The sequence below is a fragment of the Elaeis guineensis genome, chromosome 2 (genome assembly GCF_000442705.2).
Source record: "Elaeis guineensis isolate ETL-2024a chromosome 2, EG11, whole genome shotgun sequence".
Taxonomy (NCBI): domain Eukaryota; kingdom Viridiplantae; phylum Streptophyta; class Magnoliopsida; order Arecales; family Arecaceae; genus Elaeis; species Elaeis guineensis.
In genome coordinates, this window is record NC_025994.2 from 111,018,057 (window position 1) to 111,037,362 (window position 19,306).

General features: G+C 36.4%; 2 protein-coding genes and 1 pseudogene across 2 annotated transcripts; 1 reads left to right on the forward strand and 2 right to left on the reverse strand.

Annotated features, from left to right (window-relative positions):
* The first annotated feature begins 3,944 nt into the window (after positions 1-3,944).
* LOC105044581 (uncharacterized) lies at positions 3,945-8,202 on the forward strand (annotated as a pseudogene).
* Positions 7,097-7,689, reverse strand: LOC140855367 (putative pentatricopeptide repeat-containing protein At3g05240). Its single transcript, XM_073251250.1, has 2 exons — positions 7,400-7,689; positions 7,097-7,358 (listed from the first exon to the last, which is right to left on the reverse strand). The coding sequence occupies exons 1-2, from the start codon at positions 7,687-7,689 to the stop codon at positions 7,097-7,099; spliced, it is 552 nt and encodes a 183-aa protein (XP_073107351.1).
* A 4,780-nt stretch (positions 8,203-12,982) lies between the features above and the next one.
* Positions 12,983-15,640, reverse strand: LOC105043125 (cytochrome b561 domain-containing protein At2g30890). The gene is made up of 4 exons (XM_010920546.3): positions 14,864-15,640; positions 14,260-14,421; positions 13,783-13,931; positions 12,983-13,666 (listed from the first exon to the last, which is right to left on the reverse strand). Exons 1-4 carry the CDS (start codon positions 15,002-15,004, stop codon positions 13,360-13,362), a joined length of 759 nt encoding a protein of 252 aa, XP_010918848.1. The 5' UTR covers positions 15,005-15,640; the 3' UTR covers positions 12,983-13,359.
* Between the last annotated feature and the right edge of the window lie 3,666 nt (positions 15,641-19,306).

Sequence of the window (19,306 nt, forward strand, 5' to 3'; positions counted from 1 at the left end):
AAAATGTCATAATATGTCATAAGATGTTATAATTTTTGCCAAAGAGGAATGACATTTTCATTATTCAAAATTTTTAAGAAAAAAAAGAAACTACAGGCATTAAATACGTATTAGAAAGCAATACATAGACCAATCAGATAAGATGGTATGCTCCACGTTGAATTTTGTATACCACCCGTGGTGCATAAAGATTTTTCCTATTTTCTTATATCTTTAGGGTCCATTTTTTGTGGATAAAATATTTCTTTAAAAATCTATATTTTTTTAAATAAATAATTTTAGGTAATATTTAGGTACGAACATAATTTATCCATATCTTTTTATACATGAGAAAGTGACTTCAAAATCTGTTATCCATATTTTTTTGTATTACTATTTTTTTGAATAATTTATTAAAATTTATCAATATTTTTCATGATACTTTTTATGCTTTTTAGGTTTTAAGAAAGTAGATATGAGTTATTAAGCATGAAATGACAGAGGTATTGAAAATGAAAATAAAATATTTTAGGAACAAAATTAAATACTTATTTTACTAGTTGATGAAAAATGATTTAGTGACCTCCTAGATGGGTAAGATTTTTTTTTTACTTCATAGATAAATGCGATCCATGAAAAATAACTTATCTATCTTAAAAATATGAGAACATAGATAAGTTGGTTAATGAAAAAGTTGACCAACTTTTTCATAATATGTATCCACAAAAGAGTATGCCCTAGATGGTAATTATATTATTTATGATTAGTTTGATTATTTTTGAAATATATTTTGATAGGATATGGGAACCATTTTTAGATTAATGATTTGATTAATATTTAATATTTTATTAAATTATGAATTAACTAGTCGAAGACCATGCATTATGCAGGGTTGGATGCACGAAAATAATTTTTTAAATATTATTATCATATTTTTCAAATATTATTGTGGACTTATTATTATTCAAATTATTATTAATAATAAATTAAAATTTTAAAAATAATATTTTTATTATTATTTAAAAAATAATATTTTTAAAATAATATTTTATTATTAATTTTTTGAAATTATTTTTTTAAAATAATATGTTATTATACAAATAATATTTTTAAATTAATAATAAAAATATTATTTTTTAAAATAATATTTTGAAAAAAATAATAATATTATTATTATTTTAAAATTAATATTTTTTTTGCTTCAAATCATTATTAATAACAAAATAAAAATATTTTTCCTTTTTTTCTCTCTCTCTAAATATTTTTTTTCCTTCCTCCCACTGCCCCCGCCCCCACAATATGAGATTCAGGTCACGGTCATCCGCACCACCCCTATCGCGGCCCCGTCTAGCTGCCGTCCATGTCGGATGTACGAAAATAATTTTTTTGATGTTATTATGCTCTTGTTATTATTTGAATTATTATTCATAATAAATTAATATTTTAAAAATAATATATTTATTATTATTTAAAAAAATATATATCTATTATTATTTAAAAATAATATTTTATTATTAATTTTTTGAAATAAATTTTTTAAAAATAATATGTTATTATTATTAATAGTATTTTTAAAATAATATTTTAAAAATATAATATTTTTATTATTATTTTAAAATTAATATTTTTTCTTTTGCTTCAAATTATTATTAATAATAAAATAATAATATTTTTTACTTTTTTACCTTTTTTCTCTCCAAATATATTTTTTTAAAATTAACACTCTAGAAAGATAATATTTTAAATTATTATTATTAGTAATAAACTAATAATATTTTTTCTTCCTCCTCTCTAAATATTTTCTTTCTTTCTTTTCTTTTTTCCTCCTTCCCTTCCCTTCCTCCTGCCGTCTCCCCCCATCCTCGCCCTCATCGCATTCCTCGGCTCCGATGCCACCAACCCCCTTCCCATCCCCTCTGTGGCCCCGTTCCATCACCGTTCCCTCCTGTTCCCTCCCTCGATCCTGACGAACTCGAGCCCTTGCAGCTCCACGCAAGCACCAATGACCGCCTCTCCCCTCCTCCGACTCCGGTGCCACCAACCCGTCCCCACCCATCGTCGTTTGTGCCGCACCCACCATCCGCACCGTATCCAGCTTTGCGCAACCACTAAAACCCCTCTCCTCTCTCAGTTTCGATGCCACCAACTCCCCTCCCCCTCTCCTTCATGACTCCGACCCATCACCATCCCCTTCTGTTTCCTCTCCCAGTCCCGACGAACCTGAGCCCTCATAGCTCCGTGCAAGCATCGGCAACCGTCTCTCCCCTCCCCCAGCTCCGATGCCACCAACCCCTCTCTCCTCTCTTCCTCCAACTCCGGCACCACCAACCCCCCTCACTTCCCCTCCCCAGCCCCGATCGCGAGCGGTTGCCGGCTTGGAGCAACCGAATAGGGAAGCTTGGACGGTGGCTAGAGTTCGTCGGTGCTCGCATAGAGTTGCGGGAGTTCGGGTCGCGACGTTTCGTAAGGGACTTCTTTAAATCGGTGGAGATTTTTAATACTTTTCTATTTAGATGGCACAACCAAACTCATTTGAGAAGCTAAGTTGGCAACATCCCATAGTGCCTCCACAGAGTATATATATATATATATATATATATATATATGATAATTTTTTTAATAATTAAATATAAATATAGTTTATTCCTGATTTTAAGATTTTTTTAATTTATTTTAAAAATAAAATAATTTACGGTATGACAACTTCCACGGTACAAGTTAGGTGCTGTCATGCCTGAAGATTATGACAGGTAGCTCCTATGCAAATATTTACATTTTGCCGACGCATCAAATAACTTTGTCGGTGGCAGGTGCTAACCAGCCTCTGCGTTAAACTCTTTTCATGGCTCGCGCAAGGGAATGGAATTAAATGTTACTAGAAGAGGAGAATATTCAGAAATTGTGGGAGTGCTACCCAGTCATTTAGCAAAAAAAATGGTCAGCTGCTTTGCCTCCCCAAGGAAAAATTTGTTTACGAGGCTCAGCAGATTGTTTGATAGTTCCATGGAGTATTTACCCTTGGATCCCCATTACGATTGTTGTGAAGCATAGGTTTTGATATGATGCCTGCGCGCACCACATGTGGTGCTCTTATTTTATTCAGCAAATCCTAATGGGGATCCAAAGATCTGCCCATAAAAATATTTTTTTTGTATTTATTTATATGTGAATGCGAGTGCGTCACATGTGGTGCTGGCTATAGCAAATTCTAATGAGAATCCATGGGCCCATAATCAATGCATTAAATTATTAAAGACTCATTTGGCTTGCGAGAAGTGGAGGAGAAAAGTATGACTTCAAAATCTTCTTATTTGGTTAGGGTTTCTAAAAGTGAGGGATTAAAAAAGTTCATTCCATGAAAATACAATTTTATGATTTATGAAAAAAAATTCATTTGAGAGATGGATTTTTGAAATTTCTATGAGATGAAAATTAGAAATCATTTTTTTCCAAAAATATATTTTTGATGCCATCATTTTATATGATATTAATATTAATATTAATATTAATATAATTATTAATATATATTTATGATCTAATATTATATTATATTATATTATATTATATTATATTATATTATATAAAATATTATATTATTATTTATATAAAATTTGGGAGCAAAGAAATATAGTTTTATATTGATTAAAGATATGACGGATATTTTTTTTATAATCACCAAAACATACTAAAATTATTTTTTCAGTCTATCATATTCTCAAAAATCAATAATATCTGAGGGAAGAAAAATTCTTCCCACACACCAAACGAGTCCTAAAAATATTCTCTCCTTCTCTATTTGTGAGCGCGGAGCGAAAGGTCCATAATGCATCGGACCATAAAATATTCTCTCTGAGTATGTGCACCTGCGCGCGTTGCACCTGAGGCTTGCTTTGGCGAAGTTCTAACGAGGTCCGTTTGGTCGGCGCTCGTATCGTGCGTGGGGGGCCAACATACCGCAATTGCTGCAAACCCAGAACATACTGGCGAAGCTTGTAACTGAACTCTCACAAATACAAACCTGTGGTGCTTAGTTTTTCCGTTTCTGTGGTTGATAAACAAACATAATATAACCACAGAGCATTACTCTCAGAAGATATAACCCACATGCAATTCTCCAAACCTTTTTAGAGAATTCATGGCCTGGAATATCGCCCCTTCCTCCTCTCTCCCAACAGCTCCCAGGATTCAGGCTCCAGAGAGGTTTCAAATAAAAAATCATACACTAGTCCTAGTTTAACAAGCTCAGAGAAGAATTTACCTCCTTGTAAAGTAGCACGGTCAGAAGGTGTTGCCGAGGAACCGAGTCTAACAGGTAGAATTGTTCTCTTCAGTTTCAATTGCAAACAAAAAGTCATGTAGATATCCAGCGTAACAAGTTGAGGACACAGAAGCACCACTTTTCTGAAAGAATATTTGTACGACAAGAATACTTGCATGGTAAATCATAAGGCAATAGGAATGATATCTTGTAGAATTTTAAATCATAAGACAATAGGAATGATATCTTGATCATGTAGGAGCAAGTATCCAATTTACAGCACAACAAACTGAAACTTCTAATCCAAAGAACAAACTGAGAGTGGTCAGTACCTTTCTAGAATTTTAAATCATAGACGGCTCCTTTGCCTTTAGGGACGTTTCTCAAGCTAGGTTCATGAATTAGCGATTACCAAACTGCTCGGAACTGATTTTGTTTTCTTCTGTTGCAGTTTACTTCTATCAGTTGTTGCATTTATTTTATACCCCAACAGTTTTTCCTTGGGAATTGGGATCCCCGTTGGCCCTCGCTGCACCAACTCTAGCCCCTTCCCTTCCCTGGGCATGAAGAGGCTTCCTCTTCTCTCGAATCTCTCCCCTGCACGTCCAAGCCATCATGTCAGTTCATCATTCAATTCTCTATGACATCATGAACTTTCTCATTCTTGTTTTCAATATTCATGAGAAAGTTTAGTTAGCCATACGCACGTCTAAGCTACTATTGGTTGTCACTGATGATAGGGGGAAAAGGAAGCTAATTTGTTTATTTTGCCTGCTGGAATAAGTTACACATGAAATATTATTTAAGAACTAGAATGATCACTAACCTTTGGAGTTTGGATGTCATGATACACAAATAAATGCTGATGGTTCACTAGCCTTTCAACTACAACTTCAATGATTAGAGCCCATCATCTGCTTTGATGAAAACATCATTTTGATGAAGATGCCTCCTAAAACTCAGGAGTTCAAGTAATTGTTCGACTGTTTAGAAGTGTTTGAAAAATTCTGGAATAGATGACAGGCCAAGCCATACCATCTAATGGCTCTTCAGTTTATCTAGAAATGCAGCTGCGGATCTTGTCTTTCCGACTGGAAAAAACTAGTCTGCTGTGTTTCCTGTTTGATATCTTTGGAGCTTCATTTCATAAACAAACTAATAACTCATGCCTGTATGCATGATATTGATAGGTTCTTCTGCACGCACTCAACTGGATCTCTTGGAACAACTGACATCTTCAACATCCCCCGGCAGCAGTGAGTAAATGTTATCTAGAGATTGTCTGAAAGGCCTTCAACATCTTATAGATTCATAAAAAACAACACCCTGTTCCAGTATGACTCAGGTAGACTTCCCTAACAGGTTATGAGAGTGATGGTGACACTCGCAAGCCTACAATTCGTGAACAACTTGATGAACTGGTCGGGGACAGAGAAGGTGATTTCAGCCTTCCACTAGGTAAAAGGCTGCAAGCAAGTTGGAATTCCTTGACCATTTCACGGAGAAGAAACATCAAGTTTTCTTCCAGTGGTCATATTGTCTATTGCTATATTCACTGGTTATGTCCAGCTTTTTCCATGAATTAAGAGCGCATGTTTTTACCACCATGCTACCTTACAGGTTCTAAAGTGTTGTATGGATGGAAGCCCCTGCTGGTATCAACAGTCTGTGATAGTCCCATATCGGACAAATTGAACTACTAAACTATTATATGCTGGCCAATTTTTTCAATTTGTCCCGTATGGGACTATCACAATCTCCCCCACTTAAATTCCTGACAACCCACTTTGGCCCCAATATCTCCTGTTCCAGCATGGCCCCATACCGTAGTACCTCAGCCCAAAATACCTAGATCCAGTTATTAGTTAGTAACTACTAAACTATTATATGCTGGCCAATTTTTTCATTTTGTCCGGTATGGGACTATCACAATCTCCTCCATTTAAATTCTTGACATCCTTATTAAGACCCACTTTGGCCCCAATATCCCCTATTTCAGCATGGCCCCACACGATAGTACCTCCGGGAATGGCTCTGATATCATTTGTAAGACCCCATAACTACTAAACTATCATATGCTGGCCAATTTTTTCTTGCTTGTTGCTGCTCTTAGTTTCCCACATCCTAGCTGGTGCAAAAGACTCAACCTGTGCAATATAAGCAGAATTATCTGGTTCCAAATTTAAGATTTGATCTGCTGCTCTTCTACCAATCAAAGTATCTCCATATACTTTGCAAGCTCCAAAGTAATACTCCCATACAGCTGCATCCGGTTCTGTTGAAATGGTTATTATACTAAATTTGGCATCATTAAGATGATCAGCTCGTCCAAAAATGTCTATCATACAATCATAAGAACAGATACCATTGTCTTTCTCCATAGAATCAAAGAATTTCTGACCTTCAGCACCCTCTCCCACATAACTGCAAGCTGAGAAAAAGCTTATAAATGTGACATTTTTTGCCTGAACTCCTGATTTTTGCATTTTCTCAAAGAAATCTAGGACTCCACTTCCTTGCCCATCCTGGGAATATCCTGTTAACAATGCATTCCAAGATGTCATGTCATGGTTGGCCATGCTGTAAAATCATTTCTGCTTCACTAAGAGCTCGACATTTCCCATACATAGTGATTAATGCACTCCCCACTCCCAAATCTGATATGAACCCTCTTTTGACAGTTCTGCTAAGGATTGCTCTGGCCTGTTCTAGAGCTCTAACGTTAGAGCAGCACAAGCACATAGAGCACAGTTATAATAGAATTTACCAGGTTTGATCTCTGATTGCCCTACCTCATAAAAGAATGATAGTGCATGTAGGTTGCTCATCCCATTTACAGAGTTGTATTTAATGTGTCTGCTATCTTGAAGGCAGCCAAGCATCAGTGTGTTCCAAGATATTAGGTTTTTCTGCGGCATTCTGACCAAAAATATTTCTAGCTTCACCTCCATCATTAGCAGAAGCATGAGTAGCTACAATTACTGTCCATGAGACCACATCATCACAAGGTATCATGTCAAAGACTAGACGAGCATCTCCCACATTTCCTTGCTCCCCATACACAGTGATCCAAGAATTCGCTATTGAAGCATCTGATTGCAAGCCCATTTTTATCACATACCTAGAAACTATTATACTACTAATATATTGGAGATTGAGCACCCATTAAGGAGGCTTGTAAGTGTAAAGCAATTGGGTTTCATGCTATCCTTGATCACATCAATGAAAAATGCTCTATCTTCCATTGCATTCTGCTCAGGCCAGCAATTATAACATTCCACGAGATCACTTTCTCTATGGCATACATTAAAAATCCTCTCAGCCTCCGGAATGCACCCACTTTGAGCATAGCCGGCCAGTGCGATGGACCATGATACTACGTTATGCTCTGAAATTTCGCTAGAAACCTTCTGAACATCTAAAAGCTCACCACATTTGGCATATATATCCATCGAAGTAAATCCAACATCAACCATCTTAATTCATGCCGGTTTCCGGAGGCGACTATGAACCCACTTACTATTGTCCAGTAACTGCAGGTTTACACTGCCTTTGGAACCGCAAGAAATGCCGACTTCTGAGGAACCTCACCCAGTTTCCTCGTATTGCAGAACAATTCCAAAGCCACTTCATCGTATCCTTCTCTCTGACATGAGCTGATCATTGAGTTCCAAGGAACCGTGCTTCTGCATGGCATCATATTGAACAAATTCATGGCCTTCTCCAAACTATCGTTCATTGCATAGCCTGAAACCATGACCGTCCACGTCGAAACATCTCTCTCTGGCATGCAGGTAAACACCTTCTCGGCATCAGACATTCTTTCGCACCGGACATAAACATTGATCAGCGAATTGCTCACCGCAACGTCTACGGCCATATTTTTTTTCTTTTCATTATGAAGCATGTATATGTTTCTCTTCATCCGATGCATTGACGTTGGCAGAGATGGAAAGCATTCGTCAGAGCGTGGCTTATCTGGAACCTTCTGAATCATAGAACAATCATGGCATTCAAACCGGAACAAGGATGGGTAATGTCACCCCCCGAGCACAATATCTGGATCGGATACCTGATGACCACACATTCTTTAGGATATACCAAGTCTCAAAATAATTTATTTCAACTTCAATATCCATAATATTTAATTTTAATAATAATCAGTAAAACTTGCATAATTATAATTTAAATTTCTTTAATCTTCCGATCATGTATCAATGACACTCTATCTATACATTTGTTCACTCGTAAATCCATACCATAGCAAATTATGAGCATCCTGCAATTTTGAGAAGAAAAGAAAAAATGGAGGAGTGTAAGCTTTACAGTCCAGTAAAAATTCTGCATATCAAACTAATATAATAATATAATTTGAAAATAAGAATAAGCAATAAAATATAAAATCTCATGTTGACCAATATCCAGAATACTGTAAACATTTATAAATTATCTGTTTTGTCAAAAGAGATGCATCATCATATATTAATAAATGAAACACTTTTATTCAGCATTAGTTTCATATGTCGTCCTCTATTTCTCTTTTCATAATCATATGATCTTTAACCTTTTTCTTTCTGGCTCAGAACTAACCAAGACTATGCCTCAATCTCCATCCGATCAAATTTTCACTCATAAATCCATCAAGACTGTCCCAGACATGAGCTCCTGATTGGCTGTCCCACATATGAAAGTCAATGGGGATTGTCCCAGGTATAAGCTCCTGCGGATTATCCCAGGCATGAGCTTCTGACCGACTGATCCATGTATAAGCCCATGGGGGCTATCCTAGGCATAAACTCCTGGTAAGCTATCCCAGGCATAAGCTCCTTGCAGGCTGTTGGACATGATGAGGCTAGTCCAAATAATATCTTTTTCATTTGATTATTATATGTTGATTTCACCAAATGAATTTCGATTTACAATGTGATCAAAATAAATATGTCATATCCATATAATCAAATCATTGATCACTGGCATACATACATATTAACATACAATATATGTACATTGAAAAATCATACGAAAAATAATAGTATCTTAACATGATAATCCATCAACACGAATCCAACGATATAAAATCAAAGATACAAATTCAACAAAAAAATAGTATATATAATGGTGATCATGTATAAAGATTTTTATCTCTATCGATAATCGATCTAAATATAAAAATCGATGAGCTCCTCAATCTACAAATCGAAATCAAGATATTTTGCTCAATACCTTCTTGTATAACAATTGCATCTCTACATGATTAGGATTAAACATAAAAATCATGAATATAAAAAAGTTACAGATACATAATCCTAATAATATAAATCTAGGACCCTTCATAGGATCAACTAAGATTGGGATTACTTAAATACCTAGACCCTTCACTGATCCGTAAAACTCTTAGAGAGAAAATCCATGAAGAGAGAGAAAATAGAGAGAGAAAATGATCTTTTTAGAGAAAAAAGTGGAGAGAGAATCTTTGTATCCTTCAGATGAGGCAAATATGATCGAGATCATCAGAGATCATATCAAGGTGATTCAATATAGATTAACTATGATCAAATGCTATAAATTTCGAATAAGGATCGGACTGGGATCCAACCTACTACACGAATTTTGAAGTGATTTCAGGTCATCTTATTTTCATCTCAAATTTGTTCTAGGATCCATGATGCAGTTAGAGTGAGAAAAAAAGAGAGTAGAAAGATCCTAGAGAGAGAAAGAGAGAGAGAGAGAAAATCTTCTCTCTCTTTTTTTCTTTTCTTTTTCTTTTCTTCTTCTTCTTTCTTTTCTTCTTCTTTCATTTGATTATTATATGTTGATTTCACCAAATAAATTTTGATTTACAGTGTGATCAAAATAAATATGTCATATCCATATAATCATATCATCAATCACTAACATACATACATATTAACATACAATATATGTACATTGAAAAATCATACAAAAAATAATAGTATCTCAACATGATAATCAATCAACACGAATCCAATGATATAAAATCAAAGATACAAATCCAACAATAAAAGTAGTATATATAATGGTGATCATGTATAGAAATTCTTATCTCTACCGATGATCGATCTAAATATAAAAATTGATGAGCTCCTCAATCTACGAATCGAAATCAAGATATTTTGCTCAATACCTTCTTGTATAACAATTGCATCTCTACATGATTAGGATTAAACATAAAAATCATGAATATAAAAAAGTTACAGATACATGATCCTAATAATATAAATCTAAGACCTTTTATAGGATCAACCAAGATTGGGATTACTTAAATACCTAGACCCTTCACTGATCCGTAAAACTCTTAGAGAGAAAATCCATGAAGAGAGAGAAAGTAGAGAGAGAAAATGATCTTTTTAGAGAGAAAAAGTGGAGAGAGAATCTTCGTATCCTTCAGACGAGGCAAATATGATCGAGATCATCAGAGGTCATATCAAGGTGATTCAATATGGATTAACTATGATCAAATGCTATAAATTTCGAATAAGGGTCGGACTGGGATCCAACCTACTGCATGAATTTCGAAGTGATTTCAGATCATCTTATTTTCATCTCAAATTTGTTCTAGGATCCATGATGCAGTTAGAGTGAGAAAGAGAGAGAGTAGAAAGACTCTAGAGAGAGAAAGAGAGAGAGAGAAAATTCTCTCTCTTTTTTTTTCTTTTCTTTTTCTTTTCTTGTTCTTCTTTCTTTTTCTGGCCGAACAGGGGAGAGACACAAGGGGGGAAGGGGCTTGGTGGCTCGTGCTTCGACGAGGTGTTGTGGCATGATCGGAGGTCCGATAGCGGCGATCGACGGTGGTGGAGCCAGAGATGGTTGGCAGCAAGATTCGACCGACAAGAAATTAGAAAAAAAATCGAAAAAACAGGAGACCACCCCACTTTTCTTTGATTTTTCTGATTACCGGCCAATCATCAAGGGCCAAACCTCCAGAGAAGGAAACTAGAGAGGTAGGGGTCATGACTCATGGGTGCGGGACAATGGGCGGCGGCGCTGGTGGCCGGAAAAGGGATAGAGAAGGCTCGTTCAAAACAGAGAAAAATAGAGTTTTATTTTTTGTGGGATTTTCGAAGAATCCGATGGCCGGCGGGGTGCACGATGCCATGAGAAAGAGAAGGAAGAGAGGAAGGAGGGCCGGGGCTTACCTCCTTCTCCGGTGAGGTCTCCGGTGAGGATTTGAGGCAAACACAAAGAGGGCATCGGTGGCTTCAACGGAAAAATCCGAGAGAAAGAAGAGGAAGAAATTGGTGCTTATCGTGGCCGGCTATGGAGAAGGAAGGAAGGGTTTTATAGAGCTTTTCCTAGGATTCTTATTTACCTTAGGAGACCCTCTCCTAATCGAGCAAGGGGAGGAAAAAGTTGGGAGTCTTTTTTTTTTTTTAAGTGAGTTTAGTGGGCCTAATCTTGGTGGGCTTGTATAAATTAGGACCGGGTATCACAGGTAACATATTTAAAATAAGAGCTAGGCTCGGCTTGTAAAAGTTTAGCTTAGAACTTACATAGGAAGTCTGCTCAACCGCATCAGTTTGAACATGGGGAATGACCAAATCTCTTGGAGAGCAGATAGCAGTGGTAATTTCTCCTGTTCCTCATTATATTGCTTCCTAAATACTACTGGTGTCAAGTGCAAATTTGCTTCTTCACTCTGGAGCATTAGTACCCCTTTGAAGATCAAATGCTTCCTGTGGTTATGCTGGAAAAACAAACTCAACACTAGAGAACTACTTGGGAAGAAAACTAGACGTTTCTTGGATGGCTGTGCTATCTGTAACCAGGTGCCTGAATCCACTGATCAGCTCTGCTCCACCTGCCCCTTCTTCTCTAGCATTTGGAAGGCTGTTTGTTCTGCTTTAGAAGTACTTCATCCACAATCTTCTCTTGGATTGGATTATAAGGAACTTCCACAAGAAGACATAACCAGTGACCTTAATGCTTCTTGCAGCTGTGACCTGGAATTGTTGGAAAGAACGCAATGCAAGGCTTTTCCTCCATAAAAACTCATCTATTCATTCAGTGGCTGCCAATGCTCTTACTCATTTCAAAGGTTGGTCTTTGCTTTGCAAGATCTCAGAGTTACCAGAATTTACAAAAGTTTGGTCAAAGATTGAAATAACACCTCTTATGATCCTCTCTAATCTCTAATGCTCTGTTTTCTCACATTGCTTGTACGTAAGATTGGCAGTTTTGGCACTTGTTTGTTTTTATCCTTGTCCCTTTTGGGTTACATAGAGTACAGAGCTCTGTAACCTTGTATTTTCCCTCTTCATTTGCAATAAAGGATGGGTGGTTTTTACCCCCCTTTTACTCAAAAAAAAAAAAAAAACTAACAAGGAAGTCGGTGATTTACGGAAAGCTAGGTAATCAATTTAGGTATTTTAACATGGCATAGGATATTTATGCGGACATTTTTTTTTTTTGTGTAAATATATACACAAATTAGTTTAATGTTGTAATTCAACCTGGTAGAATAAATATGTATCAATGCGACCACCACTCACAAAAATAGTCTTGAATGATAAAAGTTGTTGTCGCTCGTGATCGTCACTACATCATTTTGTTATCTGAAAGATACTTTCACCTCTCAAACAAGCCGCTTTCACAAAAAAAATTAGTGAAAGCTTATAGACTTGGAAAGCACACTACTACAGCAGTAGTTTTGCACAGGAAACCCTTTAGATTGGGATAGAAGAACTGGAGATACAGGCTATCGCTAGATCATTGTCCAACATAATTTTTAGCATGACTCAGAACATAAACACGTTTAATTACTGTATTGTTACAAAAGATGAAATAAACTTTAGAATTACAAAAATGAAGATGACTGACTTGGAAGTTGAAATTAATCCTGTTTTGATCAGTATACACAGATGCTTAAATTTATATTACACAATGGATCCCAACTCGGAGCAGCTGACTGCATCTCAGACATTTTCTAACGACAAAGCCCTCACTATATTTCCAAAATATGTTCTCCTTTTCTCATTCCAATGCTTCCATTCCATCATTATGGTTTCCAAAATACTCACTATTGGAACTTGGTAAAAGAATGCACTGATGGAAGGACAGAAGAGTTTGAGCCAATTCTACTCCCATGGAATCTTGGCTCTCCACTAAGATATTGATGCCAACTCCTTTTGACTAGTACTTGGAGATGTTAAATGATCAGTGGGTCTGACCTGCTCTTCACCTAGGCTCACTCCCTGCTTCATCATATAATCCCACCTGTCTTGGAAAAGATAGATGAAAGCAATGATCACAACCTCTGCAGTGAAGAGAACAGTCCACAACCTTACACTTCTGGAGGTCCTCTCTTGGTAGGTGTGCAGACCAATGTAAATATTTATGATCCCCAAGATAGGAATTCCAGTTCCAAGTAGCCAATGCACAAAGTACCATATGCTCCTTGCTTTCACTCCTCTGACAAAGATTAGAACAATAAAAGAAAACTCAATTCTAGATCTTGATCAAAAAATATAAAAGAAAGCAAGCAATATATCCATGTTCAATTTAATGCGTAAAATTGTATTTCATACCTGTGAGGCCTGAGAAAGCCAATCAAAGGTTGAATCCATATCAACACATAGACTACCAACCCTGCCCTCTGATGAGTATTGTTGAAGAAATTCTCAAAGTTCACTATGGAGAGAACTGCCCCGGCAGTGGCAAGCAGCACAGCTGTCATCTGTCACTTGAAATGAAGAGAAAATGAAGATATGAGGGTGGAAGGTTACATGACAAAATGTTATGGGGAGACTTAGTGGAGTAAAATCAATTATTTTTTTAAAAAATGCCTTTCAAATCACCAGTAACAGTTTGCCGAGTTTAAACTTTCTTCAGGTGTTGCTGGTTGCTCAAAACAATGACGAGGGAAGCAAAAGGGTAGTTGGAGAGAAATAGAGTAGATTAAATATAGTTCTGTGCAATGTGAATGCCATGGATTTTTCCTTTTTTTTTTTTTTTTGTTGTTGAAATAAAATGCGATGGATAATGTAACATGTGATTGATCTTACCTGCACAATGACATGGGAGTAGAAGAGAACATTGAGCCTTTTTCCACATTTGACTCTGTTGGACATCCTAATTATGATTATCCCAACAGGCATCAAGAAACCAATGGAAGCCCAGAGGAGGAATGCATGGAGTTTGATTTGTAATGAAAGTTTTGGAGTCAGCTGCAAGAATTATCCCAAGGAAGTCAAAAAGAGAGCTTTTTGGATTATGTATCTACACTAACACATTCTGTCAACGCAACGTCAAAAAAAAAAAAAAAAACACACATTCTGTCAACACAATGGAAAGCGAAGGTGACGCTAACATTTCTCTTTCCTCTTTATGCATGAATAATTAGCAAGCTTTACTATCTCCCGCCTCAACCAACAGAAGAAAGAGAAGGAACAATTCTAATTCCTTTTTTTTTTTGATGGAAACGGCAAGCAAAGATTGATAGCGGAATTTATTAAGGGGAACAATTCTAATTCAAGTATTAATAATCGTCACTTTCATCATACACTTGAATTAGAAATATCAGAAAAGCCCATGGAGAAGGAATCCTTTTAAAAGTTCATTAAAATGCTAAATTTAAAAGAACTGCAAGCTTGAAACAGAATGAATTACCTTCAGTGGTTCATGTTGGCGGGTCTTGTGGCTTTGAATTGGTTTATGAAGGTGTCGAGATGAATCCACCAATGGAGCAAGAAGAATAAGAATCAGAAAACTTGCTAACCTCATGAAAAGTCCTCTTTCCAGAGCAAGCATTCTTTCAAGCTAGAGAGACTTCTCTTTCCACACAGAGAAAACCAAAAAAAAAGAAAAAAAAACTCAAATTTAGTTACTGCCTGCAGCACTCATCCACCTTGTTGAATTCTAGCAACCTAAACTCCATACAATGACAAAAGGAAAACAAAAATCTCCTACAGTACTAGAGATCACTAGAATAGATATATATATATATATGGTAGCTATTCCTCTAGCTTAACCCAGAGCTGCAAGCAAAGCCTTTCCTTTATCTTCATGGCTGGTCTCAATAACTGCCAATATTTATTTGGAGATCAATAAAAAGCAGTCACATGATATGCCCTGAAAGAAATCCCTCCTTTCCGAAGTGTTCTCAGGTAATTATAGTAACATTTCAAGCATAAACAATACCCAGCTGAACATAAACAATGCAGAAACAGACGCAAATTCCTTCACCACCTCTCAACAACCAACTGCATTTAGTTTTCTATACTGTGAAGAATCCCATGCTAGCTTGCAGTCCAATAAAGGAATCCCAAAAGCAAGCAACCTGAGGGTAATCTCTAAATAGACTAGAGGCCTTGGATGGATTGCTTGTGCATAACTTTTAAATATATTAGGAATCTCTATGTAGGGACTGGAATGTGAGGCTTTAGCCCCGGCTTTCTTAGGTTTTGGGTTTGATATGGTGAGGTTTGTAGAGTTGCAGACAGCACAAAAGAGAACGTGGGCATACTTTCAACCAGTAACAGAGTAAATACATTTGAAAACAAAATGGCAAGAAGTAGTTGGTGGAATGTAGTGAAATGGAATTGTATTCCGTTATATATCCTTTGGCATTTCCCCACCAAAGCCACAGTAAAAGCAGTGCTCAAATCAAGTTCTCCTAAAGACCACCTTTCCAAATAGTTATTCTACAAGAGGCTAAAGTTTCGGTGATGTCATGATGTCATCTAGGCTTTGTAATTAGTGGTTGGTCTAGATAAGAGGATTAATGCACCTAAGGAACTCCTGAGAACAAGTTTTTAGAGGAGATCCCACGTGTCGTTTGTCCTCAACATTGTATTTGGTCTTACGTAGAAGGAAACAAAGTTGGGATTACCGCAGGCTCACATGATACTTGTACGTTCTATTCGCCGCTTGTTCAAAGATTGCCGTAGGAATTGGCGTATCTACGAAAATTGACCACGTTGGTCGGTCGGTGGGGACCTAAACTAGTTGCATGAATATGGATAAGAATATCTAGATTAAATATTTTTATTAGTAGCTACCAGCTTATCAAGATAGAAAAATTTTTAATCGTTATTGTAGAAATCCACTAAAGCTATATGTTTACAGAGTGGAAGAATTGAAAGGGCATCTAAAATTTTGCACCTATTGTCACTTTTTTTCCCTAGCGATCACTTATTTGCACGTCTCAATAGCATGCTGCAATGCTGCTTGGTTTAGTCTTTAGTCCTCGTGCTTCAAGTCGTTTACATTGTAAATTCAATTCGCTAATGTCTGGAAATGGGTTTTATCACCGACATGTAAATCCATAAATTTCGATTGTTTGCTAAAGGATGCAATCATATCAATCATGCATGCAACATAACAAACTTATGAAATAGGAAAATAAAATACATTTAATTGTATGATCTAGCTTGTTAACTCAATTAATCCGGTCGACCAAGTGGGGCAGCCAAGTCTGAACAGAGTTACTATTTCATTAGCCAATCGCACTTTACGAGCTTGCCTTCTTCTTCAGCTTCTTTCAAAGTCAGTATATACTGGCTACAACTGTTACTTTGTTTATAAAAGACTAATCATGACTAGAGAGGAAGACAGCATTCGATCGACAATGGTTCAGCTAAACTCTATCTTACAAACAGATTAACAAATTTAGTATGATGATCTTATAATTTGACATGACAAAGGATGACAGGACAAATAGAAGGGAGACATGTTATTCCATTGACAATTTGCCCATTCGGCCTTGCAATCATTCTGATTAGGCTTTGGACCACCCACACGATCTAGAAACCTAATGATGGCAAAGTGGAAAAGCAAGCTGCAAATCCACCAACCTCTATTATATGTTACTGTCTTGATGAACAATGTCAACCTTATCAGCCCCACTAAACCTTTTTTCGGTGTCATCGACATTTCACATGCTTCCTTTCAACTGTAAGATCATTACCATCAAAGAACAAAACTATGTGCTGATGTAATTGGTTTTCTTCTCTAATCAATTTGTTAAGATGATTAGAATAACTTCTTTGATTATGAAATAGAGGCTTTTTGCGGACCATAACAAATGGGAGAGTTCATTTGAAGCATAATCATGGGTGAGGTTTCTTTCTTAACAACCACCAATTTAAAAAAGGATCATGTTGACTGATTGTAGGTGACAAGACCAAAGGATCTCATGTGGGTCTTTGAGATAGAATTATTGGAACAAAAGGAAGTCTGTTAAGTGTGATCATGCAAAATCTACGGTCTTAACTTTGCTTTTTGTTGGGAAAACCAGGGAGTTGCAGCTTGTTTTCTTTCAATAAAGTCACTTTGGTGACGCTTACCTTTGGAAGGAGAATATTTTGTCCAATTGGTTGCCCTTTCTCAATAATACAGAATTTGAGGACATGGTCTTTTTGAAGACATTGATATGTCTGTGCACATACACTCGGATGCATGTTGTGAGAATAAAGGGATAGCTAAGATAAAACCTATAATTGATTTTGTACTTAATATCCTACAACGAATGTAATCCAAGATAATGTTTTATCTCTTCTTCAATGCAACACCAAATATGAGCATTAATTAAATTGTATTACTTTGTAAAAACGAATTTCTGGGACCTCTCCTCAAAGAAAAATAATTCTGGCATTAGCATTTCTAGTGTGGTAACACAAGATCGTGCAAGTTTGGTTTGAATACAGCTTTCGAGCTTCATCTGATAGAGACTTTTGAACATTGTTTTTCATCCTTTTGTTAACTCCTTTTAAAGAAACACTGCCACTAAGCACTTCAACAAATTAAAAGGCATGCAAAGTGACACGAGAAAAGATAAAGAGCCATAGGATTTGGTCAAAATAGAATGTTGCAATTGCACTGCAAAGTGTCCAGCAAAATTTTATATTAGTTTCTTGAAATGCAATCACGGCAAAATTTTTATACTATACATATACATATACATGTATGCACACGCATGCATGCTTGCATACATACATACATACATATATGTATGTATGTATATACACTCACGTATACAGTATGTATGCTTTTGTTCTATGGGTTTGATTGTTTTGAAAGCATCACCAAGTCCTTCCCCCCCCCCCGGCACAGCATCTTCGTGTCTTTTCATATAAAAGTCCTCTTAGCGTCCATTTGATGCACAATTTCTCCCTTTTATTTTCATCTACATAAGCAGTCAACATTATTAAAACATTTTATTTTGCAGTCAGATGTTTCCGGTGTCATAGATCATTTTCTATAATGCAGCATCCTGACTAGCTCATCAAAAGGATATAGAACGCCAGAGTTAGTGGTGTGATCACCATTTTATTTCCACTCATCAAAGGATGGAAGAAAATCTAAAATAAAAATGGGGAGAAACGAGAAACAACTTGTAAGTTGGTACAAAGAAACAAACAAAGAAGTAAAAAACCACCGATTTCGGCCATTCGAGCTCCAGTGGACCACATCCGTTGGGAGACCAAGTAATTATTAATTTTAAGTGCCCAAGGACGAAAGACATCAAAGGTGCTCCTTTTTGCATGTTAAATATGCTCCTAGACATGACCTTTCCTTCCGCCTATCATCATTCGTTTTGTTTGGAACCTCCCTTTTATTTGGTATTAGGTCAGGAACTACCATACTACTTTGGTGATTGAGTAATTATTGAATTGTCCCAGGAAACTAAAGCTACCTTTTCCATGTCCAAAGATGCTCCTGTACATGATATGACATGCCCACCTTAATACATTTTGTTAGGAGCTACATGTCCTTTTGATAACTAGCTCAGACTGGTTCTTTAGTAGTGGCCATGAGATAAAATTAACAGGCTGCTTGTGCTTGTCTCAGGATGCTCTTCGACTTGGTGCTGTGTCCCCATTTCAGATGCTTGTTGGAGCTAAAGAAAGATGATGTTATCAGTGGTTGTGATTTCCTCAGTGGAGGAATCCTCCAAAGATACAATCATTCTACTTCACCCAAAAGATAAAAAAATAAAGTGATATATATTTCCTCCTTTCTTTTCTGCGAACCTTGAATTAGATAACTGATATCTTATGCAGAGTTGTAAACCATCTGTAATTGAATTACCCATTTATGCTTTTCTAATGA